We start from the raw sequence: 27,832 nt of genomic DNA on the forward strand, positions 1-27,832 counted from the left end.
GGGATTTTAAATCATCGGGAATGAGATTTCATTCCCGAGGAAAGGGAGGGAATTGTTGTTCCCTCAAAATGATGAAATGCCATTCCACCAAGAATGAGAATGGGATTCCAATTGCATCAAATCAAATAGTTGGAATCATAATGGACTATTTTGATTCTGATTCTAAACCCCTATTCTTATGAAGCAAACTGGTCTTAGATATATTTGGCAAAAATGCAAAAGGTAGCAGACAAGTTTGGCCAGCTTGAGTTGAATCGGAATTCAAACGGAATTAGTTTTTACCTTTTAGGGTTGGGGTTCAGATTAGGGCTAATCTCAACCGAACCCAACCCGGCCCGAGTTGACTCATAGTACTTTCCTGTGGGGTTCAGATTAGGGCTGAAATGAGATATTATTATGGTTTTTTTAATGGGTTCTACCAATAATCCTATTTAGATTCCCTTCATTGCTGTTGGTTTTGTTGCAAAACAACAGTCTGGATCTCCTGCCCACGAGAACCTTGTCCACGTTTACTCACAACACACTACCCCAATGAATTAAGAACATATCTCTTGTATAATACTATACATAGGATGAGATATTCTCCATGTGTGACTGCTATAAACGTAGGCAGGATTCTCGTGAGCAGGAGATCCGGACTCCCAAAACAAAGAGCTCCGTAGTCGCTATTCGGACCAACCGCAACCGTTTCCAACTTTGTCTGTAGTGCATCTCGATCCTCACCGTCGTCGTGGGGAAAAGTGTAGGTATTCAATAGGTTTCCGGTGCAGTCCGTAGGCTTGGCTCATATGTAACGTAGGCCCTAACGGTGTATGTAACGTTAGGGTTAGAGGTTACACTTAGAGGAAGATGTCTATGTTTTTCGGAAAAAATACAAACTTGACGGTTGAGTCACGTCAAGACTCAGCTATCTATGTTGCCACGTGTCATTGACGATTAATTTCTGAATTGCCACGTGTCATGGCAGCAAGGAGCGTGGTGGTCTTCATGCTACGCGTTACCTGCGGAGCGCACAAAAATCATTCATATCTGGAATGGAAGGTAATAACTTTGCTTCACCAACCTTTCCGAACTACCGAAGGCACAGTCGCACAGAGAGAGAGAGAGAGAGTATTTCCTATTTCGTATTTTGTGTATTGCGTTACGTTTTGTTTCGATTAGTTACTTAATTTTTCGTCTACCAACCACTCTTCTCTATCAGTCATTCGTTTTCTCTAGTTCTTTTTCCTTGCGAGCTACCGTTTATGTTATCGTCATTTTTTTTCTTCTTTCTAAATTTACGGTATTTACACTTTTGGTTTTTTTCCTTGATTCCTCTAACGCTTGAGCATTCCATTAGATGCTGTTCGATTTCCGGGCATCTGGAGCTGAAGTCTACTCCGGTTTCTGATCGAACCAGAGTGGCTTCTATTTTGGTCTCCAATGTTTCGCGTTCTACAGAGTACAGACGTGAAAAGCGAAAGTGGTTCATGCTGTTGTTTTTAGTGTCTTGCCCCTCCTCCCCTGTAAGCTGTAGGGTTTCTTTTGCAAATGCAGATTCGGAGAACCATGGCTAACTACTAACCTCCCCTCGTTTTTATTGTTGGGGGCTTCTTCAGTTTCGTTTCTTATGTATATTTGGTTTGCTTCTCTGGGATTTGAGAAATTTCGAGCTTGGTTGGGTTCGCCGGAAAGATGGCGTATAATGCCGATGATGCCGTGGGTCCAGAACTGAAGCTGCAAGTTGGGGAGGGAAACGGGGATTATGTGAGATTGGAATGCTCGAATAACTGCGAAGTGAATGAATTCAAAAGGACGGAGCCTTCATCTTCTATTAAGTGCAGATCGTTATGGGGCAGATCATTGTGGTGGTGGGCGAAGGTGATTCTAGCGGGCATTTGTGTGGGGTTGCTCTCCGCAGCATGTCTCATTTGGGTTGTCCCTTTCGTCCTCGATAAGGTTGGTTGTTATTGCAAATAAATTATATTTTGGTGTGGCTTTGTTTTTTTAAGACAAGTATTTCCTCTGATTATATCTCTGAGATAGCCCAGGAAGTAGCTTTTGTATGCCTTATAATTGTAACTGAGGATAGTTTTGCTGAAGTATAAAATCTTTATCTGATTTTCTTGTCGGTACAAAAATTTAGAAATTAAATAAACCTATTGTTGTTCTTGTTTTGCCGGTATTACTTATCCAATTTTTGGTGCAATTCTTGATAGTTATGCGGTTGCATTGGGCTAGCCAAATTGGGTTATTCATTAGTTTTTTTTTTTCATTCAGTATTGCTAATGCCAAGTTTTTGAATTTGGAGTTCATGAATTACTTTCCCAATCTTATACACCTAGGTAGCGGTCAACTCTATTTATTGGATAATATGCAGTATTTCTTTTTTTTCCTATATTTTGGCCACGGATCAGAACCCTTAAGCGCATTTTGGAAGGAGTACAAATACAAATATGTAGAGTGCAAGCCTTTGTGTTTTGTATGTATTTGTACTGTACATATTGTATTTGTACTCTTTTCAAACTGATCCTTATCGATTCATATGCTTGTCTTACTGGTATTACTAAGACAATGGCATGTTGTTTTGACTTTTGAGAAATTGTTGTTACTTGTTAGCTCGGTGTTAAGGGTGCTCATGGAATTCGATTCAAGTGTTTATGAATAACCAAGAACCATTCTTTTGGAAATTAGCATGTAACATTATGTTGGTTCTACTACACCGTGTCTCTACTTCTTTCGACACATAATGGATGGAAAGTTTTTCAGGCCGAAATATTTCAGCTATTTGTTTTTGCTCCCTTCAAAGCAAAAAACTTTGTTTTTGTCAAAACAAATTGGAAAGGGCTGAAAACAATTTTAACTGTAGAAAGGTAGAAAAAATAGCTGAAATATCTTGGAAATTTCTACATCTATTTTTAAGGAGAAACAAGCACAGCCTATGCAAGTTTAATTGGGATTTTTAAAGGACTTCAAAGCAGTGCTTAAAAGGTGCCTAGTCCTACACTCACAAGAAGCAAAGCTTAAGGAAAATGTCCTGACTCCTTAGGCTCAAACAAGGCATATGCCGACATATATCACACTTTGAGATAACATATGTCAAGAAAATGAATTTCATATATTAATTTGAAATGTATCTCTCAACCAAGCCTACGTTAAATACCAGTTCTAACATTTTCATCTGTATGCAATTTGTTTAGCCCGAGTTTATTTAATATTCTTGGGTGATTTAGAGTTTTCAAATCCATTTGAGCTTTTACTTGCATCACGAGCTTTCTTATGGTCTTTGAAGGATTTGCAAGGATGCAGTTAATTTTTTTAAAGCTCTTAACACACATATGGTCCTTGTCTATAGGAGGATAGCATCTTCTTTGCATTCTTCTTATGAAAAGAATAGATCTAATGAAGCTTGAGCCTCTCTCCTTGAAGCTTATGCCTCATTCAATAGAAGCTTCTAGTGTTTTACCTCAGACCTCTGCTTCTTAAAAGTTTACTCAAAATAATCATGTGCTAGTTTTTAAGTTGTATATTCTTAAATGTTGCAAGTACATAGAAAGTTATTTGGAAGTATATAATGTAGTTAGTTCTATATTGGAAAATTTGGCATTCCCACCTTATTCTATTTCTCTCTCTCTCTCTCTCTCTCTCTCTCTCTCTCTCTCTCTCTCTTTTCTCTCTATCAATACCTTGTTCTATTTCTCTTAGCTGGAGTGAGTTATGAGTCTAAGTAGATCGGGCATTTGTCCTTGAATTGCTAAAAGTTTATATACCTTAAATCCAGAAGTCTCATTTGACAATTATTGGTATTTATTTGCTATGTTTCAAAGTTGTGTTATTGGACCATGGATGATATGTAGTTGGTATCTGGTAACCATTTCTCAATATCAAAACTAGTTTTTGGATGCTTAATGTTTGTTTCAACAAATTGCAATAGAAAGTGTTTTCTATATATTTTTTTCTTCCTTTAATTCTGTCTTTGTTTCTGCATTTTAGATGATTCTCTGATTTGTGATGTTTGGCAGGAAATTTTCCCAATCTTGGACTGGGAGATGGCAACATTCAGTCCACCTGTCCTTGCGGTTATACTTTTTGCTTCTGTGGCATTATTTCCTACCCTATTGTTGCCATCTACACCTTCTATGTGGGTGGCTGGGATTACGTTTGGATATGGTATTGGGTTCTTGCTAATCATAGCAGGGGTGTCTGTGGGTGTATCATTGCCATATTTTATTGGTTCTTGCTTTCATCATAAAATCCAAGTCAGTACCGTTTTTTTTTTTAATTTTGTTTTCTTTATTGTCTACAATCTAAGTTAGTATCTTCAAACCAGATCTTTCTTTCTGTTCTTTCTCCTTTTTCTTTTTTTTTTCAATTGTAATTATGTTAATTCAACACTATATATGGTTATGCAGAGGTGGTTAAAGAAATCACCGAAGAGAGCTGAATTTATAAGATTAGCTGGTGCAGGAGATTGGTTCCATCAGTTTCGAGCAGTGGCCTTACTGAGGATTTCTCCATTTCCATATCTTATTTTGAATTATGCTGTAGTTGCAACAAACATCAAGTATGGTCCTTACATACTGGGGTCATTGGTAGGAATGGTACCTGAAGTTTTTGTTACAATTTACAGGTATGACCTTTAATGCTCCATCTAAATGATTTTCAGTATAAAATATTTAGCCAACAAATTTTGCATATAGTCAAGTGGAACAAAAATCCTATCCTGATCTGATAACATGGACACTCCATTGTTATAAGTTGATAAAGGTAAATTCCATTGTTATAATAGCTCAATGGCCTATTTGTAATTTTGTGCACTCTTCTTGTCATTTCATCTTTCAGCCAACCCCTTAAATTCTACTTTGGTAACTGTATGCTGCAACTCTTTGAGTCTGTGCGTTTAAGGAAACGGTTGATGCATTCCTCTTGGTCAAGTTTCCAGATTTATCTTTCCTATAGAACCTCTTGTATAAGTTCATGACTGTATCTGTTGGTTCTGTTATGCAACTGAATGTACTCATTTATGAGTGAAATATTGTTTAATGATGCTTCTCTTTGATCTCTATAAAGATACATTCTTACTTGGCTGTGATTCATTTTTTTTCCCTTTACCATAATTCTTATTGGCAGATTTTAGGCTAGGTAGCTTACACAATGTTCCACCAGTTTAGTTGTAAAACATCCTTAGTTTAGAAACTGCAATTGGAGCAGTCTGAAAGTGCCCTATGATTTGATCATAGCCTTTGATTGATTGATTTATGTTCTGTTTTTGGAGTGTCTAAAGGACCTTGTACTAGGATTACATTCATCAAGCTGAGAAATTTAACCTCATAACACAATTTAAAGCTTTTGTATATGGAGCTTAAGGTAGCATAACATTATAGTGCTCCAGAGTTGAGCTTGGTTTTGAGAACCATGAACTTGCTAATCTCCTTTACATTTTTCTTACCATCACCTCCTGTTAGGTCATAGTTGAAAAACAGTCCTAGAAGTAGGGACTGTGTTTGAAACAAAGAAAACTAGCAAGAGAAGATTAGAGAAGAAGAGAGAGCTGTGGCAAGAAGAGTTAGAGGATGAGGAGTTCGAACTTAACCTCCCTCTAACTCTCTAATACACTTTTATTAAGTTAATCTTTTAGTAATTACAAGAGAGGTCCTTAGTTGGACAAGAAATTACAAAAGAGGAACATAAAAGAGTATGGGCCCAGAATAAGGCCCATTACAGAGAAGAACATAAAGATAATATACAGTAACAGCCTATGGGCCATTCGGCCCATCTTCTCTACACTCCCCCTCAAGTTGAGCATAGATGTCAATCATGCCCAGCTTGCCAGTGTCATGATGAAGTCTTGCCTTGGAAATGCCCTTGGTGAGAAAGTCTGTCAATTGTCCTTCAGAAGTAACGAATGGAAGGCACACTTCTCCGGAGGAGACTCTTTCTCGAATAAAATGTCTATCAACTTTAATATGTTTGGTTCAATTATGTTGTACCGGGTTGTGAGCAATGTTGATGGCAGCCTGATTATCACAGTACAACATCATGGGTCTGTCATGATCAATCCCAAGTTCTTCCATTAAGGACCTTAGCCACAACAATTCCGAGACCCCATGTGCCATGGCCCTATACTCTGCTTCTACAGAGGATCTGGCCACAACAGATTATTTCTTACTCCTCCAAAAGACAACATTACCAGCCACCAGACTGCAATATCCTGAAGTAGATCTTCTGTCATCCATATTTCCAGCCCAATCAGCATCAATATAGGCTTCAAGTTTCAAGTGGTCATGCTTGGTAAATAGGATTCCTTTCCCTGGAGAGCCTTTCAGATAGCACAAAATCCGTTCTGCTGCTGCCATATGAGTATCTCTAGGAGCATGCATGAACTGATTAATGCAACTGACAGCATACGCAATATCTGGTCTAGTCATGCACAGGTACAGAAGCTTACCAAGAAGTCTCTGAAAAACCCCTTTGTCTTCCAACAGAGTTCCATCTGTAGCTGAAAGTTTGTGATTCATATCAATGGGAGTTGCAACTGGTCTTGCACCCAGTTTTCCAGTTTCAGACAATAAATCAAGAACATATTTCCTTTGGGAAATAAGGATCCCATCCTTGGATCTGACAACTTCTATGCCAAGGAAGTATCTCAACTCCCCCAGATCTTTAATCTCAAATTCTGTATGGAGGAAAGACTTAAGAGCCAGAATGCCAGAGGCATCATCACCAGTCACTATAATGTCATCAACATACACAATGAGATACACTGCTAAAGATCTACTTTTCTTCACAAATAGAGTATGATCCGACTGTGTCTGAACATAGCCGAATTTAACAAGTGCAACTCTAAATCTCTCAAACCAGGCTCTAGGAAATTGTTTAAGACCATAAAGAGATTTCTTCAATTTGCATACCTTTCCTTGCATATATTTCCCATACATCCCTGGGGGAAGACACATGTAGACTTCCTCATGTAAGTCACCATTCAGAAATGCATTATTTACATCCAACTGATAGAGAGACCAATCAAAGTGAGCTGCCAGAGATAAAAGAACCCTCATAGATGTCATCTTGGCAATAGGGGCAAAAGTCTCTAGGTAGTCAATCTCATATGTCTGTGTGTAGCCTTTTGCAACAAGCTTAGCCTTGTACCTCTCAATAGTTTCATCAGCCCTGTATTTAATGGTGAAAACCCACTTGCACCCAACCGGATCCTTCCCTTCAGGCAAATCCACCACCTCCCAAGTACCATTTGCATGTAGAGCATCCATTTCGGTTTCCATTGGCATCTCTCCATTCTGGAATCCCAAGAGCTTCTGAGACAGACCTAGGAATGGGGTTAGAAGCAACAGAAGAAAGATAGGCAAAGTATGAAGGAGAAAGCAGGTCATATGAAAGGTGTTTGGAAATGCAGTGTGCAGTACATTTCCTCTTCCCTTTCCTAACAGCAATGGGGACATCAAGGTCTGGAAAAGATGATTCCAAAGGAGTTGAAGCAGTACCTGTTATCTCATCTGTGATTGGGAATGTATGAGCTTCATCTGTTGTAAAGGAAATCACTTGCTCATTCCTGGATCTCTGCCTTTGATACACTTTGGGATTATGGATAGGGCGAGGGGGTAAAGAAATAGGGTCCCTGGGACAAGAGGTATGAAGTGATTGATCCTCCTTTGACTCATTTGGTGAGGATACAGGTTTGTCAAGAGACTCAACTGGGACAGGAAGAGGAAGAGCAAAAACTTGTGACAGACTCTCCCCCTGTGGACAATGTCCATCCTGAGAGGAACCATAAAAAGGAGAAAGTTCATTAAAGGTAACATCCATAGAGACATGTCGGGTGCCAGTCTTTGGATCAAAACAACAATAACCCTTTTGTGTGGGGGAGTAACCAAGGAAGATACATTTGTGGGCTTTCGGTTCAAACTTGTGTCTTTACACACTTGGAATGTGAACATAGCAGGTACAGCCAAACACACGAAGAGGAATTGGGAAGAGATCATTGTCTGGATGAAGAAGACTGAAGGGGGATTTAAACCCTAGTACCCTGGATGGCATACGGTTAATGAGATAGGTAACAGTAAGTACAACATCACCCCAAAATCTTGTGGGAACATGTGAGGCAAACAAAAGGCTCCTTGCAACTTCAACAATATGTCTATTTTCTCTCTCAACAACTCCATTTTGTTCAGGGGTTCTAACACAGGAGCTTTGATGAATAACCCCCATGTCAGAAAGATACAAGGATAAACTCTTCTCAAAATACTCTTTTGCATTGTCAGATCTGAAAACCTTAATTTTGGTACCAAATTGAGTCAGAACAAGCTCATGAAATTGCCTCACAAGTCTTGGGACTTCATCCCGGGATTTCATTAAGTATATCCAGGTGAATCTAGAGAAATCATCAACAAACAAGATAAAATATCTATAACCCCCCATAGAGGATAAATGGTATGGCCCCCACACACCAGAGTGCACAATATGAAAAAGAAAAGATGATCTTTTATTGCTCACAGGGTAATTTTTTCTACAATGCTTTGACAACTGACAGGACTCACAATTGAGACTGGACACACTGACTCCCTTAAACAGTTTTGGAAACAAATGGCTTAAAGCAGAAAAAGGTAAATGACCCAACCGACAATGACTCAACATAATTTGACTAACAGACTCTGAAAAAGTAGAACCAAAAGCAACATTCTTGGGATGATCAAAGCATTGGCCAGGGGTGTCGAGCAAGTATATTCCATTCGCTTCATGGCCACTCCCAATCACCTTCTGAGACTTCAGGTCCTGAAACACACAGTGAGAGGGGAAAAAAGTTACACAACAATTCAATGATTTGGTCAGGCTACTTACAGATAATAAGTTGGTATTTAATTTAGGCACATGAAGAGTGGAAGATAAGATTAAGGAGTCTGTAGCCTTGACAGTTCCCTTGCTGGAAATAGGGGCAAGAGAACTATCAGCTAAGGTGATTTTGTCACGGCCAGGAAGTAAATCATATGAAACATATAAAGTGGAAAGGTTGGTCATGTGATCAGAAGCACCTGAGTCAATGATCCAAGGGGTTTTGTGTTTACCTGAGGTGGATGCATGGTTAGCGGAAGCCCTTATACCTAAGTGAGCAAATGCAATGGTGGCTGAACTACAGAAGGGATGGATGATGAAGATGCACCTTCAAGCTGACTGATCATCTTTCCAAACTTCTCATATTCAACTTTCATGGCTGCCAACTGTGCACTGGTAGATTCAACCTCTGTATCTGTGCCTGTGGCTGCATGTGCACTTCCTGTCTTTCTACTATCATTATTCTTCTGGAATCTGATAGGTACAAGATTGGGATGCAATTTCTAGCACTTGTCCTTTGTATGTTTCGACTTCTTACAATATTCACACACCACTTCCTTCCTTCCTATGCCACTGTGAGCTTCTGTAATCCCTTTGGGTTTAATTCCCATATTTGCAAAATGATCATTGATACCAACTCCTTGAACCTGCACTTGCCTTCTACTTTCTTCACTGCTGACTAAAGTATATGCTTGTGACAATGAAACATCTTCATTGGACAAGATGTTTTGCTTTGTAATATCATATTCAGAATTCAGCCCTGTCAAGAACTCAAAGACCCTATTCCGTTCAACCAATTTCCTGTATGTTTCAGCATCCTTAGGGGTATCCCAAGTCACAGTCTCTATCAAATCAATCTCTTGCCATATAGATTTTAAGGTTGAGAAGTATGCTGCAAGTGATTTCTCCCCCTGTCTTAGATTCTTCACATCACTTCTCAGTTTGTAAGCTCTAGCAACATTCAACTTCTAGGAGTAAGTCTCTGCAACACTATCCCAGATTTCTTTAGCCGAATTCATCCACAGATAATGTTGACTGATCTGTGGCTGCATTGAGTTCACAAGCCACCCAATCACAGTGTAGTTTTCTTGTACCCATCTCTCATAAGATGGATCATCCTCTGAAGGAGCTTTCTTGCTCCCAGAAATAAAACCCCATTTTCCTTTGCTACAAATATGGATTTTCACTGATTGTGACCAAGCCAAGTAGTTGGTCCCATCAAGCTTGACTGTAATTACAGCCAGCATAGAATCGGTTGGGGTTCCCAAAATCTGCCCATATTCAGCAGCATTCTTGTTTTCAAGGTTTGAGAAATCCATCATGCAAAGTTCGGTGGTAGTTCTTTCTTTATTGTTTCAGCCTTCAAAAGGACACCTAACAACCTCCAATCACAAGGTATTTCAGATTCTAACAGCCGATGTCCCAAAGAGGAAGACAAAAGACCACAGTCCTTAAGAGACCTTTTGTCAAACACTCAGTGTGCAATACTTAACAGCCCACTGTTAACTGAAGAAACCACTTCAAGAAGGAGCTGGAATGAAGATGAGACTAGTATCACTTAGTTTTAAAACAGTCTTAGCAACTTCCCAACCCAATAATCAGCTGAATGGGACCTCCAAAGTAACCCAGAAATTTCTGAGTAGGAGCAGTCCAGCAACAGTGGCCGAATGAAGCAGTCTCAACAGTAGTGATTCTAGAGGTATTTCGGCTACTTGACAGTCCAGAAAAGAAATGAAAAACAACCCAGAAATCTCTGGATTAAATCAAACCAGAGGATAGCCGAATAGCTATATTGTTTCCAAAGAAACTTCGAACTTTTAACAGTCTAGAATAGTAAAAAATTAACCCAGAAACAACTGAGCAAAGACTTACAGTAAGAGAGTCTCTTGTTTGAACTATAAACCAGGCCGAACACTTGTCCTCTAGGATGACTTCGAAAACCCTTTTCTCTGATTTTAAATCAGGCAAAGCAACTTGTTCTCTGATTCTTCCTAGTCACCGAACCCTTCTCCAAGTGTGTAGAAGCTTGGGAACCCTCCAATGACCTCCAAGAATCAAGCGGATGACTGTAAACTTTCAGCCCTAGAACCTCCTCATGTAGTTGGCTGAACTAGAACCACATGAGGGACACGCCAAGCAATGGCCTGCTCCGATACCAAGTTGAAAAACAGTCTTAGAAATAGGGACTGTGTTTGAAACAAAGAAAACTAGCAAGAGAAGATTAGAGAAGAAGAGAGAGCTGCAGCAAGAAGAGTTAGAGGATGAGGAGTTCGAACTTAACCTCCCTCTAACTCTCTAATACACTTTTATTAAGTTAATCTTTTAGTAATTACAGGAGAGGTCCTTAGTTGGACAAGAAATTACAAAAGAGGAACATAAAAGAGTATGGGCCGAGAATAAGGCCCATTACAGAGAAGAACATAAAGATAATATACAGTAACAGCCTATGGGCCATTCGACCCATCTTCTCTACAGTCATATTGTCTCTTATATGGTTAATGATAGATCAAGAACTTTGTTGATCAGTAACACCCTAAAATGGGGAACCACTGAGGTGTCGATTTTTTATGACTTTGGTGTCATTAATCGAATTGAGACCAAGGTGTTGAAAATTTCACGTGTGTTGGAAGAGCCATGGCCATTTTATTAGTAGGGTGTCAATGTACTAAAGTATTTCAATCTTTCTAAATTTATGGCCTATATTGGAGTTGCTTTTTATTGTTTAGTTGTAGTGGGGTTAATAGAGGGTTATTAGAGTCTAATTCCTTGTCCAAGTGTCCTTATTGCTTATGAGTTTGTTTTTGTTTTGAAGTAATAGAAAGATGTTTTTGTTCAGTTTCCTAATTGAAATTAGGCTTTGTAAAGGGAGACCTATATAATTATGCTAGGCCTAAGTAGAGTTGTGGTAAATGAATTTTTAGAAGAACAATGATGAAATGACATGGTTTGAAGATTATGAAGCTTGTTTGGTGCCAAAGGTTGGTTTTCTTAGAGATTTTTTCCTCTTTCCCTAAAGGTTCTGTTAAAACTGTTAATACTTGGTGTATTATTGGCCGTAGGGGTACTGTGTTTTTTTACATAATTTTATTGTTTATTTATGTTGCCTTAGTATATAATAGAAACCTGGTGCTGCCAACCAAGATTTTTTGCCTCTCCAATCTCAATTTCTTTCCTCTCTTTTGAAGTCCAGATTCCAATTAACCCCATTTGGACCAGGAGTTCCTAAATTACATACAGTTTCCCCTTTAAGGTTTGACAAAGTATAGAGATCAAGAAAAAGATCTTTAAGTAGGATTTCTCTCACCCAAAGGTTTTCCCAGAAATGAACTTTATTGCCCTGTCCCACATCAAGTCGAATGGAATTAAGGAAGGTAGGATAAATTTCATGAATTGCTTTCCAAGGAGAAGCTTAAGAAACATGAGGGGCCACTTTTGCATCCCAACCATTTCCATTCAACCCATGAATAATCTCAATGACTTTGTGCCATAGTCTATCCCTCTCAAAAGAGAATCTCCAAAGCCACTTTCCTAACAGAGCCGAGTTCCTAACTGAAAGGTTTCCTATTCCCAAACGCCCTTGATCCTTGGGCTTTCTAACTTGTTCCTAATTAATCAAGTGAACCTTCCTCTCCTCTCCTGGGTCCCAGAGGAAATCTCTCATGTATTTCTCTAATCTCCTTGCTATCCTACAGGGTATTCTAAAGGTTGAAAGGAAGTAAATAGGGAGGTTCGCCAAAATGGCTCTAATCAAGGTTATCCTTCCACCTAGAGAGATATAATTCATCTTCCACAGAGCTAGCTTCCTAGCAAATCTTTCAATGACTGGCTTCCAGAACCCTTCTGATATAGGGTTTCCTCCTAAAGGTAGACCCAAGCAACTAATTGGCCAACTTCTAATCTCACACCCCAAAATCTCAACGAATCTATGGAGTTCCCCTTCCTCCAGATTAACCCCTACAAAGTTACTATTGGATAACTTTGTGAGGATTGCTACCACTTATTGATTTCTTGTTCCTTTGCTGCAACTCTGCGGAATTGGATGTTTGTTTTGTTTGAATGTAGGTGGAACCAACCAACAAAAGTAAAATTGTTATTTAATCCATCTACCTTTTGTTTGGCCAACAAAAAGAGGGAGAAGCATGCAGAGATGTTTTAGATCAGCCACTTTGTGGACCATTTGGGAAGAATGAAATGCTATAATTTTTCAAGACAAGGGGAGATACTTTTCAGTAGTGAAGGAATGTATTTTAATTAGGGCTAATTGGCTGAAATCCCTAGATTCCTTCAATTCCTTCTCTGGAGGATTTACTAAACTGAATTTTGATGGAAGCAATCAAGGCAATTCAGGACCATCCGGCATAGGAGGGATCCTGAGGAATGGGGATAGCAACATTATATCATTGTTTTCAGGCCTAGTGGGAATAGGGGATTCTACAAGGGTCTGACTTATTGGCTGTAGTACAAGGGATTCAGATTGCCAACCAACTTGGAGTGGAGAAATTATTAATTGAAGGGGACTCTAAAGTGATTGTGGGCTGGCTATTGACTCAATATTCAATCATTTGGAGTTATAGCCTTATAGGAATCTTATAAAAAAGTCAAGTGCTTAACAACATGATAATTAGAGTCCATTGGGTTGGTAGGTCGGAAAATGCTTTGTAATGATTATTTTGTGCAGCTTGTAATCTTTCTGTTTGATCTCTCGCAATGATTAGGAGAGGCTGCACCTTGTGCGTCTCTAAGGGATGCTTGTAAAAGTCTTATTCTATTTGATTAATGAAACTAACTTTCAATTATCAAAAAAATATTTGAGAAGGAAGAGATAATTTGGCAAATATGATGAAACAAGTGCAACTGTTGCCAAGGAAGCATAAAATGAGATTGAAGAGATTGGATGGCTAACTTCAAGTTTGAGGAAAGTTTTGACTAAATTTGGGTTCGGGGCTAGATGGTGTAAGTGGATCATGGGTTGTGTCCGGAATTGTCATTACTTAGTGCTAGTGAATGGGACAGTGGTAGACTTCTTTCCAACCAGTAGGGGTATAAGACGAGGAGACCCCCTTTCTCCTTTCTTGTTCATTCTAATTGCGGAGGTTTGGGGAAATTGATTCACAGAGCAGATTCTAGGGGGAACATTAGAGGCTGGAGAGTTGGGAGGGTGGAAACCCCTCTTACTCACTTGTAGTTTGTTGACGACACGATTCTGTTTTGTAAAGGCGGTAATGTGAGCTTTATTAGGAATTTGAAGTCGGTGATACAACTGTTTGAGCAAATATCCAACTTGAAAGTTAACATTGGGAAAAGTTGTGTTGTGAGGGTGAATTTGGAGGAGGGAGAGATCAGGGAGAGTGCTGAAGTGTTGGGGTGTGAAGTCTCGGGTTGGTCTTTGAACTACTTAGGGTTGCCTTTAGGGGATAATCCCATGAGAGAGAGCTTTTGGAACCCGGTGGTGGAAAGGTTCGAAAAAAGACTGGTGTCATGGAAAAAGAACTACCTCTCTCTTGGTGGGAGAATTACTCTTATTAAGGCTACTCTTGCTAATTTACCTTTCTTTTTCCTGTTGGTGTTTAAAATCCCAGTGAAGGTTGCTAATAGATTGGAGAAGTTAATGAGAGATTTCCCGTGGGAACCAGAAGAGGAAAAGAGGGGTCATAGAGTGAGCTGGGAGATAGTTTGTAGGAGTAAGACATGTGGTGACTTGGGGCTTGGGAATATTAGGAGAAGGAATATCACTCTATTGGGAAAGTGGTTGTGGAGATTCCCCTTGGAGAAGAAGCTTTGGGCTAGAATAGTGGCAAGTATTCATGGGCTGGAGCATAATGGATGGGGCGCTGAAATCAGAGCTAGGACCACAAGCAATTCTCCTTGGAAAGCTATTCATGACCTACTACCAGTTTTCTCCCCTAATATCAGGTATGATTTGAATTTCGATAACTCCATAAAATTTTGGGAACAAACCTGGGTGGGGAGTGCCCCTCTAAAGGATCAGTTTCCTTCTTTGTTTGCTCTTTCTGATTTGAAAAATGAGCCAATCTCATCTTTTACCACCCCATCCTCTTCCATTTTGGGATTGGGTGGAACTTGGGTCTAAGAAGGGATTTGAGGGACTCAGACTTTGACATTATTTTGAGCCTTATTGCAATTCTTGATAGCGTTGTCTTAGACCCCACTAGGGTGGATTCTAGAATTTGGACACCTTCTCCCAATGGCATTTTTACTTGTGCTTCTTTCTTCAAAGTCTTAAGTCAATACACCAGTCCTACCTTCCCTCCTTTTCCTGTTAATGAGGTTTGGTGTAGAGCAATACCTCCTAGGGTTGGTAGTTTTTGTTGGGAAGCCTATCTGGAAAGAATCAACACTGGTGATTTACTCCAAAAGAAGAGACCCAATACTTGTTTGTCACCTCAGTGGTGTGTTCTTTGTAAAGAGGATGGGGAGACTGGTTTTCACCTACTGGTGTCTTGCCATTTTGCGAGGTCAATTTGGGAATAGGCTTTGTCCCTATTTGGTTGTAGTTGGAACCCCCCATCAGACTTGCAAGGCCTTTTTTCCCCTTCTTTTTTCAGGTGGCGGATAAAAAGGGGAAGGACAATGTGGAGAGGACTAAGGGCTGTAGTATGTTGGACACTTTGTGAAGAAAGAAACTCCAGGATATTCTCAGAAGCTCAGAGAGGAGCAGCAGATCTGAGGGCTATCATTCATATTAGGGCGGTACAGTGGCTGAAATCTTTGGAGCTTTTCACAGATTACATTGTGGATGACATGTTGAGGAAGTGGGGTGAAATTGCAAGTTGCACACAAACTAAGTCAGTAATGAGTGTGGCTTGGACCCCTCCACTTAGTGGATTCGTGAAACTAAACTTTGATGGGTGTAGCAGGGGAAATCCGGGACAATCGGGGATTGGGGGTGTTTTTAGGGATGAAAATGGGGTCATTTCTGCCATGTTCTCAGGCCCAATTGGAGTGGGTGACTCCCTTAGAGCTGAGATCTTTGCAGTTATGGAAGGAGTCCAAAAAGCTAAGGAGTTGAACATCAGGAAACTCTTAATTGAAGGGGATTCAGAGGTGGTGATAGGGTGGCTGATTAAAGATCACAATGGCTTATGGAAGTACAATAATGAGGGGAGGAAATTCAAGTGGCTGGTGCGGGAGATGGAAGTTAAGATACGTTGGGTTAAAAGATCGGCTAATTCCCTAGCTGACGGTTTAGCTAAACAAGGGGCAGAAAGGGATTCACTTTTTTGGGCCAAGCTGTAACTTTAGTGTGTTTTCTTTCTTTTCTCTTTCCTTTTTTCCTTTTCTTGAGGTTCTTTGTTGCTCTTGGAAGATAAGCGTGTTTGTCTTTCTATTGTAAATCTTCTATTGATGAATTATGAAAGTGTTATTGATAAAAAAAAAACTTCAAGTCTGAGCACAGAAAAATATCATCCCAATGGTGAGAAGCAACCAATTAGAAACCTTTGATGATGACCATTGTGACGCAGTACAGGAGAAGGCCAATAAGTTCTATGCAATTTGGGACCATTCCAAGACACATAAGAAGTAGAGATGACGCCACCAACCCAGCTTGGTAAATATTTACTGATATAGCATCTTCACAGAATTTCTATCTTAGATCGTTTTTACCAAGTTGGCGCCATCACAGAGTTTCTATCTTAGTTCGTTTTTACCAAGTTAGCATTATAGCGGGATTTCAAATTTATATTCAATTAGAACTTTCTTTTTGAAGGGTTTTAGTAGGATTCTATTACGGAGTGTTTTCTTAGATTAGGATTGCTCAATGAAGACCTTCTTTTTGAGGAGTTTTAGTAGGATTCTATTATGAAGTGTTTTCAGATTAGGAATAGGAGCCATAAGGGTGTATGCCTATATAAAGAGTAGCCAGGGGAAGGCTAAGATAGTTTTTGATATTGAATTTTCTCTTGATTGTTCAGTGAAGAATTCTTCTCTCTGGTAGTTCAACTTTTGCTCTTTTCTATGAAATTTTTCTCAATGTGTTTGTTTTCGTACTGTGCCAGTTGGTATCAGAGCCCAAGTTGATCCTTCTTCGGATTATGGCTCCTAAGAAGAAACCAGTAGCTCACATCATGGAGCATGAGCTCAACAACAAAACACAAGAGATGGCAGAGTTGAGAAGACAAGTCGAGGCACTTGCTGAGGAGGTGAAATCGCTGCATTCCCGGTCAGAAACAGGGGACAACAACTCCGATGCAAGCATCTCCACATGTTCCCTTTCATCATCAAGGCAAGCAACCAGATCATTTGTAGTTGTGGGTGGTGATCAGAGACGGTGGGAAGCAGGTCTCAAGGTTGAGATCCCGAAATTCCAGGGAGGCATGACTCTAGAAGAATTCATGGATTGGCTCTTCATAGTAGAAGTCCTTGAATTCAAGGAAGTTTCGAACAATAAAATCGTGTCCTTAATAACCACTCCGTTTAGAGGACGAGCAGCAACATGGTGGCATCAATTGAAGGTTATGCGTAAGAGAAGAGACAAGGAAAAGATTAAGACATGGGAGAAGCTCATGGCAAAGATGAGGTCAGAATTTCTACCCAATAATTATATTTGTTTACTTTATCAAGAATTGCAAAATCTAAAGCAAGGAACTGATACAGTAGATGAATATACAAAGAAGTTTCATTTGTTAGTGGCCCGGAATGAGTTGGCCGAAACTAAAGACCAATTGGTGGCTACGTATATTATTGATAAAAAAAAAAATGGTGACTAGGTATATAGGTGGACTAAGACCAAATATTTGGGATATATTAGACCTATTTGATTGCTATGATGTTTATATGACACATCAACATGCTTTAACCATAGAAAAACAAAGTAGCCGACCTAACCAATTGGGCCGAACCCAAACTAATGTGGCTAGGCCACCCCCATATAATCATCCTAACCCACCTCTAAATCAGCCACAGTCTCGTGGGCTGAACCAAAACCAAAGGCGTAGACCTAATCAAAACCCAATTAGAAGTATGATGAACCCGGCCATAAAGCTATTGAATATGTGAGGGGTGATACCGTGATAAAAAAAAAGGGACGATGTTTGTAGAAGACGAGAATGAAACCCAATTAAAAGTATTTGACTATTCAGCCCCACTTGTGTTTGACTCTTATAATGAAGAAACCTTTGAGAAAGAAATGGTGTATGGGATGTGGGAGAGGCCTTGGTGATGCAACGATCATTCCTAACCCCTAGGGATGAATCATCAGAATGGCTAAGAAATAATATTTTCCACACCACATGTATTATGGGTGGGAAAGTTGCAAGCCTTGTAATTGATTGCAAGAGTTGTGAGAATGTTATAGTGGAAGTAGCTGTCCACAAGTTGGACCTAAAAATCAACAACACCCTCACCCCTACAAGCTTGCATGGCTAAAAAAAAAGGAATGAGGTTTCAATCACACAACGGTGTCTAGTGAGCTTTTCTATTAGCAATAATTATAGTGATCATGTGTGGTGTGATGTTGTATGCATGGATGCTTGCTGTTTGCTACTTGGGCGGCCATGGCAATTTGACCACTACGTAGTCCATGACAGACGAAAGAATACTTACTCTTTTGAGTTTAAAGGGAAAAGGCTGACCTTATGTCCATCACAAGAGACTATACCTAAACCGAAACCCGAGGAGGGTTCTAGCCTTTTTTCCATGACCGAATTCACAAGTGCCTTAAAAGAGACCAGTGTTGGGTATGCTTTAATTAACAAGGGGCTTGAGCTAGAAGGTGTGGAGGCTCCAGAGAAGGTGAGGCCTTTGCTTGATGAATTTAGTGATGTGTTTCCCAAGGACTTATCGGCAGGATTACCACCATTAAGGGATATCCAACATTGCATAGATTTAACGCCAGATGCTAGTCTTTCTAACAAGGTCCATTACAAAATGAGTCCCATTGAACATGAGGAGTTGCAAAAGCAAGTAGATAAACTGATTGTTAAAGTGTTCATATGAGACAGTATGAGTCCATGCGCGACTCTCGCTTTATTAGTACCCAAAAAGGATGGCACTTGGAGGATGTACGTTGACAACTAGGCAATTAACAAGATAACCGTCAAATATCGATTTCCGGTTCCACACTTGGATGACATGTTGGATCAGCTTTTTGGGGCCAAGGTGTTCTCTAAGTTGGACTTGAAATCAGGCTACCATCAAATTAGAAATTTGTCCCGGTGATGAGTGGAAGACAGCGTTCAAGACACGAGATGGCTTGTATGAGTGGCTAGTGATGCCATTCGGTTTGTCCAATGCATTGAGCACATTCATGAGGGTCATGGACCAAGTTCTCAAGCCTTTTATTGGTCAATGTGTTGTGGTATACTTTGATGATATTCTCATATATAGCACTGATATGAACTCTCATTTGTTGCATCTTCGAGATATATTGATGATTTTGCGCGGGGAGCAACTTTATGCAACCATGACGAAGTGTATCATTGCCACAGATTGGGTCTTACCTTGGGTATGCCATCTCAAGGGAAGGAGTTTTTGTAGACCTAGAGAAGGTTTGTGCCATTGTTGAGTGGCCCATCCCTAAAACACTTACTGAAGCACAAAGTTTTAATGGTCTTGCAAGCTTCTATCGTCGATTCATTAACAACTTCAGCACTGTTATGGAACCACACACAGATTGTATGAAGGCTACAACCAATTTTGTGTTCACCACTGAAGTAGAAAGAGCCTTCATTGAGATTAAGGCACGGTTGACAGCTGCACCTGTGCTAGCCCTTCCCAACTTTGAGCAAACCTTTGAGGTTGATTGCGATGTCTCTAAGGTTGGAATCAATGCTATTCTCAACCAAGGTGGCCGGCCCATAGACTACTATAGTGAGAAGTTGAATGGATCACGCCTTAACTACTCAACTTATGATGTGGAATTCTATGCTGTGGTATAAGCGCTCTGGTATTGGCATTATCTCATCTATAAAGAGTTCATTTTATATTCAGATCATGAGGCACTTAAGCATATTGGGGGCCAACATAAGTTGAATGCAAGGAATGCTAAATGGGCAGCATACCTCCAAGAATATTCATTTGTGCTAAAACACAAGTCAGGTGTGCACAATCAAGTTGTGGATGCGCTCAACCGAAGGAGAGCCATGTTATCCACGTTCCAAGAACAGGTACTGGGGTTTGATACTTTTTGTGAATTATTTTTGATTGACCCTTATTTTGCTGGTATCATAGAGGAAGTGCAAGCAGGTGGTAGGATGGACTTTGTGATATATGATGGCTTCCTATTCAAGGGGACCCGCCTATGTGTACCGAATTGCTCATGGCGGCTGAAAATAGTCAAAGAGCTTCACAATGAAGGACATTTTGGGCGAGACAAAGCAATTCATCTCATCTCAACAAGTTACTTTTGGCCCAAGATGACGAGAGACATCACAAGGTTTGTGGAGCATTGTCACATATGCCAAGTTTCTAAGGGAACGGTAACCAATGTTGGATTATACATGCCCTTCCCAGTTCCTAAAGGACCTTGGGTAGATATATCTATGGACTTCGTTTTTGGGTTGCCACGTACTCGGTGACAGGTAGATTCCATAATGGTGGTTGTAGACCGATTTTCAAAGATGGCTCACTTTGTAGCATGTAGGAAGACAATGGATGCCTCACTTATTGCTGGTTTATTCCTCAAGGAGATTGTCAAACTCCGTGGCTTACCATCTTTGATTACTTCAAATAGAGACTCCAAGTTCATATCACACTTTTGGAGAAGTCTCTAGAGGCTAATGGGTACCTTATTACAATTCAGTAGTTCATATCGTCCTCAAACGGATGGCCAAACAGAAGTAGTCAATAGGAGTTTGGGGAATCTTTTGAGAACTCTTGCAGCTAGCCATGAACGAAAATGGGATCTCTTATTAGCAATAGCTGAGTTCACCTTCAATAGATCCAAAAACAGGAGTACCGGATACAACCCATTTGAGGTAGTATATGGGGCCAACCCTCGTAGCGTCCTTGACCTTGCTACTAGTACTTGGCCAAGCCTAATTCATGACAAGGCTGAGGTTGATGATATGGTACAGAAGCTTAAGAACCTCCATGAAGAAGTCCACAACAAGCTGGAGGTAGCCAATGCTAAATACAAACAATATGTTGATGGAAAAGGGAGGAAAGTAGTATTTGATACAGGAGACTATGTGCCATTTTAACAGAGGACCTCTTATCGGTTGGGCAATGTGGAAAGCTGGCGCCAAGGAAGGTTGGACCATGTGAGATAGTCGAAGTCATCAATGAGAATGCTATAGACTAAAGCTACCCAGCCATATATGCACCCATGATGTTTTCAATGTCAAACACTTGGTACCATATGTTGGTGATCGGTTAGATGATGATTTGAATCCGAGGATGGATTCTCCCCAACCCGGGGAGGATGATGCAGTATAGGAGAAGGCCAATAAGTTCTATGCAATTTGGGACCATTCCAAGACACATAAGAAGTATAGATGATGCAACCAACCTAGCTTAGTAAATATTTACCGATATAGCATCGCCATAGAATTTCTATCTTAGTTTGTTTTTACCAAGTTGGCACCATTACAGAGTTTCTATCTTAGTTCGTTTTTACCAAGTTAGCATTATAGTAGGATTTTGAATTTATATTCAATTAGGACTTTCCTTTTGAAGGGTTTCAGTGGGATTCTATTATGGAGTGTTTTCTTAGATTAGGATTGCTCAATTAATACTTTCTTTTTTGAGGAGTTTTAGTAGGATTCTATTATGGAGTGTTTTCAGATTAGGAATAGGATCCATAAGGGTGTATGCCTATATAAAGAGTAGCTAGGGGAAAAGCTAAGACAGTTTTTTATATTGAATTTTCTCTTAATTGTTCAGTGAAGAATTCTTCTTCTTGCTAGTTCGACTTCTGCTCTTTTCTTTGAAGCATTTCTCAACGTGTTTCATTTCCATACTGTGCCACATTGTTTCAGCTTCAACCACACTACGATCAGCAGAAAACCTTCTTCTTGCAGCATGCAATAAAAAGCAATCAGAAGAGAAAAAACAATGAATTTAAATCAGCTTACATCAGATACAAGTTTCCTCCATCCATAAAAAGAATATATTGTGTAGCAGGAGGAATATTTAACAATTAAAACAGGAGGGATGAGAAGACTTTCAGTTGATACAGTTTGCACCTGGATAGTGGAAGAAAAGAGAGAATAACCCGATAAATAATCCAATCAGCAGTAGACCTGTTATGAAATATCTTCTCATTCCGAGCAAACCAAATGTAATAGACAGCATAGGCTACCTAACTTAAGACCTCATTAATGGATTTTATCTGGTGAAGCATGAATTGAGCCAGAAATAAGCTGTAACCACGAAGTTTGTGCATGAACATGCAACCTAAGGTTCCATGGTGAGGCTAAATAAATAGCTGAAGCAAAATTACAATCACCAAACAGACGTTCCACTGTTTCCAAAGCAGAATTACAAAATACAAATTGCAAATCAGAATCAGTTTGAGTAAACCTTACTGAGCTCTTTAAGGGAAGGAAGCCATTTATGCAGCACCAGAAAAAAAAAAAAACTTATACCTAGGAGGAATGGGTAATTTCCCCAGAATATTCAAACAAAATTTTAGTGGTTGAGAAAGAAGAGGTTGAGAGGAATTCCTTAGGTCATGCAGTAATGCTAGGTGAAGGATTTGAATGAGCAAGGGGAAGGCCAAATAGGATAAGGGTTATAGGACAAAACTAGGGCTTATGACTTCACAGACCATCATCATCATCATTGTCATCCAAGCCTTATCCCAATTGTAAAACAATCTTATTCAGTTAAGATTTGAAGTATGAAGAAGAAGAAGAAGAAGAAGAAGAAGAAGAAGAAGAAGAAGGAAAAGAAGGGTTTGGCAGTAGAGGAAAAGTCTCCCACTCTAGCCGACCCACTTTGTATTTATAGTGAATAGATTGAGTTGCACAAAGACAGTATTGTCCCTTACAAGTGATGAGACACATAACTTAAACTTGAATAAAGAAGACCTTTCACTTTCAACTAGATAAACCAAAAGACCAAAATACCCCTGTAATGTTGACACTAAAACTCCCCCTCAAGCTGGAGAGTATATGCCATATGGTCCCATCTTGTCACATATGTAATTTACCCTGCCTCGAGACAATCCCTTTGTAAAAAGATATGCTCACTGGTTTCCTGAGCTCACATGAGATGTAGTTATCACTCCACTAATCACTTTTTCTCTTACAAAGTGGCAATCGACTTTAATATGCTTTGTTCTCTCATGGAAGGCTGGATTAGAAGAGATGTGTACAACAACTTGGTTATCACAATATAATCTCATGGGTTTGTCAACTGAGAATCCCATCTCTTGTAGCAAGTTGTTCAACCATACTAGTTCACATGTAGTATGAGCCATAGCCCTGTACTCAACTTCAACATTGCACCTTGCCACCACTGTTTGTTTCTTGCTCTTCCAAGTTACTAGATTGCCACCAAGGAAAGTACAATATCCTGTAGTTGATCTCTTGTTTGATATAGTACCAACCCAATTAGCATCTGTATATCTTTCTATCTCAAGAGTTCCTCCACTCTTGTATAGTAGATCACGACCTGGAGCACCCTTCAGATACCTAACAATTCTTAGAACTGTTTCCCAATGAGGAATTCGAGGATGTTGCATAAACTGGCTCACCATACTTACAACAAATGATATATCTGGCCGTGTGATAGTCAGATAGTTAAGTTTTCCCACCAACCTCCTGTACTTTCCAGGATCATCAAATTCCTCACCTACATCCACACTCAACTTAGCATTTGGTTCCATAGGTGTCTCTACTGGTTTAGCACCTAACAACTCTGTTTCTTCAAGTAGGTCAATGACATATTTCCTTTGACATAGGTTAATTCCATGCCTTGACCTTGCAACTTCTATTCTCAGGAAGTACTTTAGATTACTCAAATCTTTTGTGTTGAAGTGATCCTGAAGGAAGTTCTTCAACTTGACAATCCCCTTATTGGCATTCCCAGTTATGACAATATCATCCACAACACCACTAGCAAGATTTTCTCATCTTTTGAGTCATGGCTGAACACGAAATGATCTACCTGACATCGTTTCATCCAAAGTGTTGGGTGGACCATGTAAATCACGAAATGATCTAACAGTGTGCCCCTCTAGTCCAAATATGTGCATTTTCTAGGTGCATTGCTCCTTCCTCTACCACGACCTCCCCCTGACTCTCGACCACCACTGCGGCCACCAAAACGATTAAACATAGAACCACCTCGGTTTCCTAGAAACCCACGACCACCACCTCCACCTCTATTTCCACGACCTCCCCCTCTAGTCACCACAAAACCAGATCTGTCCGAGAGAGAAGAAGACTCTGTAGACTCAATAGATATCCTCCGAAGACTGGCAAACACTTCTTCAAGTGAGGGAAGAGCTGACCCCCTCAATATTTGTGCCCGAACAGGTTCATATTCAGCCTTCAGACCCACTAGGAACCTTGTTACATCAAGTTGCTCTTGCTGTTGTTGCTGAACTTGAACATGCGGAGTCAGAGGATGATGCACATTAAGCTCATTTCTGATATTCCTCATGCTTGCATAGTATTCCTCCAAGCTTTGGTTACTTTGCTTTAGATTAAAGTACTCTTGGTACAGCTGATATACTCTAGTAGTATTATTTTGGTTAGAGTAAAGTTTCTTACCATGGTCCCAGATTTCTTTAGCTGTATATAGGAATATAAAATTCACATTGATTTTAGGTTCCATGCTATTCCACAACCAGATCATGATTTGCGCATCCTCCTGTTCCCAATCACTGAACCCTAGAGAGTCAAAAGAGGGTTTCTCCTCTTACATGTTTTACCTTTTTCTTGGCCTTTAAAAACATCTCCACAGATATGGCCCATGGCACATAATTCTCACCATTCAACTTAATAGATGACATTTGAACATTTAGATAATGTAGAGAAATCATGACACCTGTTTTATTGTCATTTCCATCTCTAGTTGATGCCATCTTAACTAATTCACTTCACATCACAAAGAAATCACTGTTATAAACAAAGTATTCACCTTCGACTATTCAGCACAACTCCACGCACCACCACAAAACCCTAACTCACTTTCAGCACCACCGACTTCTTCAAATACACATCACAAACCTAATACAAGAGCTGTAATCAATCAGCCATCAAATCGAACACCTGTACTGCACACTATAGAACCAACCTGTACTCGACTGAACACTGTTCCACCCGACCTGCTCTCTTCGTACCATCGAATAGAGAGCTTCCTACCAATCACCACAAACAATCACCGCATCACAAACCAAAGGCATGAAGGCCTCCTACAGAGAAAAACGATCACTCCTTTGCAGCCTTTCCCTTAATCTCCTAGTGATTCTTGAGAAATCTGTGAAACCCTAGAGAAAAGGGCAATAAAAAAAACTGGGTAAATCAGAAAAAAAAATGAACAGATCTGAACTTGTTATATTCGCTCTGATACCATGTAAAACAATCTTATTCAGTTCAGATGTGAAGTATGAGAAAAAGAAGGGTTCGGCAGTAGAGGAAAAGTCTCCCACTCTAGCCGACCCAGTTTGTATTTATAGTGAATAGATTGAATTACACAAAGACAGTATTGTCCCTTATAAGTGATGGGATACATAACTTAAACTTGAATAAAGAAGACCTTTCACTTTCAACTAGATAAACCAAAAGACCAAAACACCCCTGTACTGTCGACACTAACACCAACTATATGGGTTAACTACATGAATCCTGTTTGACCATTCCGTTTTGTTTGAAGAGTTTTTGCAGCCAACCTTAGGGGTGAACATTATTTGTTTAAAACACGAACTGAAACAAAAATTTTGGTTTTGGTTTTTTCAGTTTTTGGGTATTTTGGTTTGATTAATTCAGTTTTAGGGTATTTTGGTTTTATTTTTCAGATTTGAAAATTCAGTTGACTGAAGAAGCCAAATTAACCGAAATCACCAAAAACTTTGGTTTGTTTATTTCAGTTTTAGCTTAATTCAGTTTCAGTTAGGTTTTCCCTGTTAGAAATTTTGGTTAATTCGATTCGGTTTTTAACTGAATAAACCAAATGTTCACCCCTATCCAACCTTATTTGTAGTTCTGCGTCTCCATGATATGGAGACAAGAGTTGGAATCTGACATATGTCCATGAGTCTGACTTGGAAAGATGAAAAAACATGAACTCGTGGACACATCTACAGAAGCTTTTATGCTATTAAAATAGTTCATAGTTTGTGAATCTTAACATTACATCTCTAATAGAAAATGATCTAAAAGGTTTTCTCTATTTTTTAGTGATGAAAAATGGCACTCATCATCTACATTAGCTATTCTTTTATGCTAAGTTAGAAAAAAGGAAAATGTTACATAGAGGTGTACCTCAAGAACCCACGGTGTTGGAATCTGACGCATGTCTGACAAGAACATTTTATCAATTTATGAGAGTCCATACTACAGTGCTTATATGAATCATGTCTTTCTGCTGTTTGTGGAACTTTGGTCAATCCAGGAAAGAGAGAGGACTCTTCTGCTTTTCTGAATTTTGGTCAATCAGGGGCTTTGTCCCTTTCATTGATTTTTTTAGTCTTGTTTAATTACTCAGAGTCCTGTTTCTAACTGCAACCAGAATAAGGGCTCCGCCCCTTCATTTTGTTTGCTCATTTCCTTTGCAATTGACGCATTCAGACATGTTCTCTCTTCTATATCTCAATGGCACTCAATATAACCAAAGATTTTCCATCCCTTTATTTGTTTGTTTGTTTGTTTTATGGCCATTCTCTTGTATTAACTTCATATGACTCTATCCTCCCCCCCTTTTTTTTTTAATTTTTATCTTTTAATTCTACTCTGAACGTTTTATTCTTTCATGATGGATCACTTTTAATGTTTCCTAATCAATGCACCAAGTACGGAAGTAAACTAGGATTGGGTGTTGCTTGAGGGTGGTGGGGGTGGGGGAGATAAATAGGTGATTGTATTGTTTAAGCAAAGTTTGAAACCAAATGCTCAGATCTCAAAATAGTGAGAAAGATATAGCGAGAGAAATGCCATCATTGAGTGGGTTGTTGATATGAAATCTCCAAGGGCAATATGGGAGTGGGAGGCTTGTCAATATCCTGAACATGTAGTCACTAGATCAAAGGTAGCATACTCATGTTCGCTTGTATTTGTTTTGCTCAATACTTGATTAGATCTTATTCTTCTTTGCCCATGTGTTTTTGTGTGCTTTAGGGAGTGCATAATCAGGACAAAATGACTGTTTCCTCCTTTTATACCAAAAGCTGATTGTTTAATTCAACTTCTGCAAAACAGTGGCATTATGATAAGGACATTGGCGGATGCGGCACATGGCCGGAAATCCCTCTCAACGCAGCAGACCATTATCAACATTTTTGGTTTCTCTGCAACCCTTGCTGCGACTGCAACAATCACTCTCTATGCAAAGCGCCAGCTCAAGGAACTTAAGGATGAAGAGGAGCCACTGCTGGAGTAGGCTTGGTTTTGATAGTGGCAGAGATGTCTTCTGGCTATGCCTAGTTGAAATGTATTCCTGAGCCAAGTACATGCGCTTAGTGCTATATTTCTACGTCACAGAGTGCTGCCAGTCATTGGGATCAACAGGGATTGCATATTTGCATGGAGGTTACTGATGCCACATCTTATTTTTTGTTTTTGTTTTGTTTTTGTTTTTTTTTTTTTGTTTTTTTTCTATGGGGAAAAGGGGGATGGTTATTCAAGTGTATATATATATGCTAGTGGTGTATGGGTTTATGAGCAGCAGCGAAGCAAATTACTATTGGATATGAACATACCATCCTCATCTTCACAAGGTCAGGGTGAGCCGAAAAAAAGAGAAATTAAGCCTTAAAATTGGAAGGCGCTTATCCCATTGAAAGTCTCTTAAGTCTTAACTGTTGATGAATGTATTTACATTTTGTGTGTAATTCTTAAGTTCTCGAAGTTAAAATCACAAGGTCATTTTTGTGTGTTTGTAA

General features: G+C 39.6%; 1 protein-coding gene across 2 annotated transcripts; it reads left to right on the forward strand.

Moving 5' to 3' along the window:
* The first annotated feature begins 1,052 nt into the window (after positions 1-1,052).
* Positions 1,053-27,832, forward strand: LOC148862020 (SNARE associated Golgi protein family). 2 transcript variants are annotated; one of them, XR_016112217.1, is made up of 5 exons: positions 1,053-1,938; positions 4,002-4,238; positions 4,392-4,609; positions 16,842-17,362; positions 27,150-27,832. XR_016112217.1 is itself a non-coding variant. In XM_088982070.1 (4 exons), the coding sequence occupies exons 1-4, from the start codon at positions 1,675-1,677 to the stop codon at positions 27,328-27,330; spliced, it is 900 nt and encodes a 299-aa protein (XP_088838196.1). In that variant the 5' UTR covers positions 1,053-1,674; the 3' UTR covers positions 27,331-27,832. The 2 variants fall into 2 exon arrangements, 1 of the variants encoding a protein (XP_088838196.1); XM_088982070.1 differs by lacking the exon at positions 16,842-17,362.

This window comes from Nelumbo lutea, chromosome 4 (genome assembly GCF_056320005.1).
Source record: "Nelumbo lutea isolate HS-2025 chromosome 4, American lotus-T2T, whole genome shotgun sequence".
NCBI classification, from domain to species: domain Eukaryota; kingdom Viridiplantae; phylum Streptophyta; class Magnoliopsida; order Proteales; family Nelumbonaceae; genus Nelumbo; species Nelumbo lutea.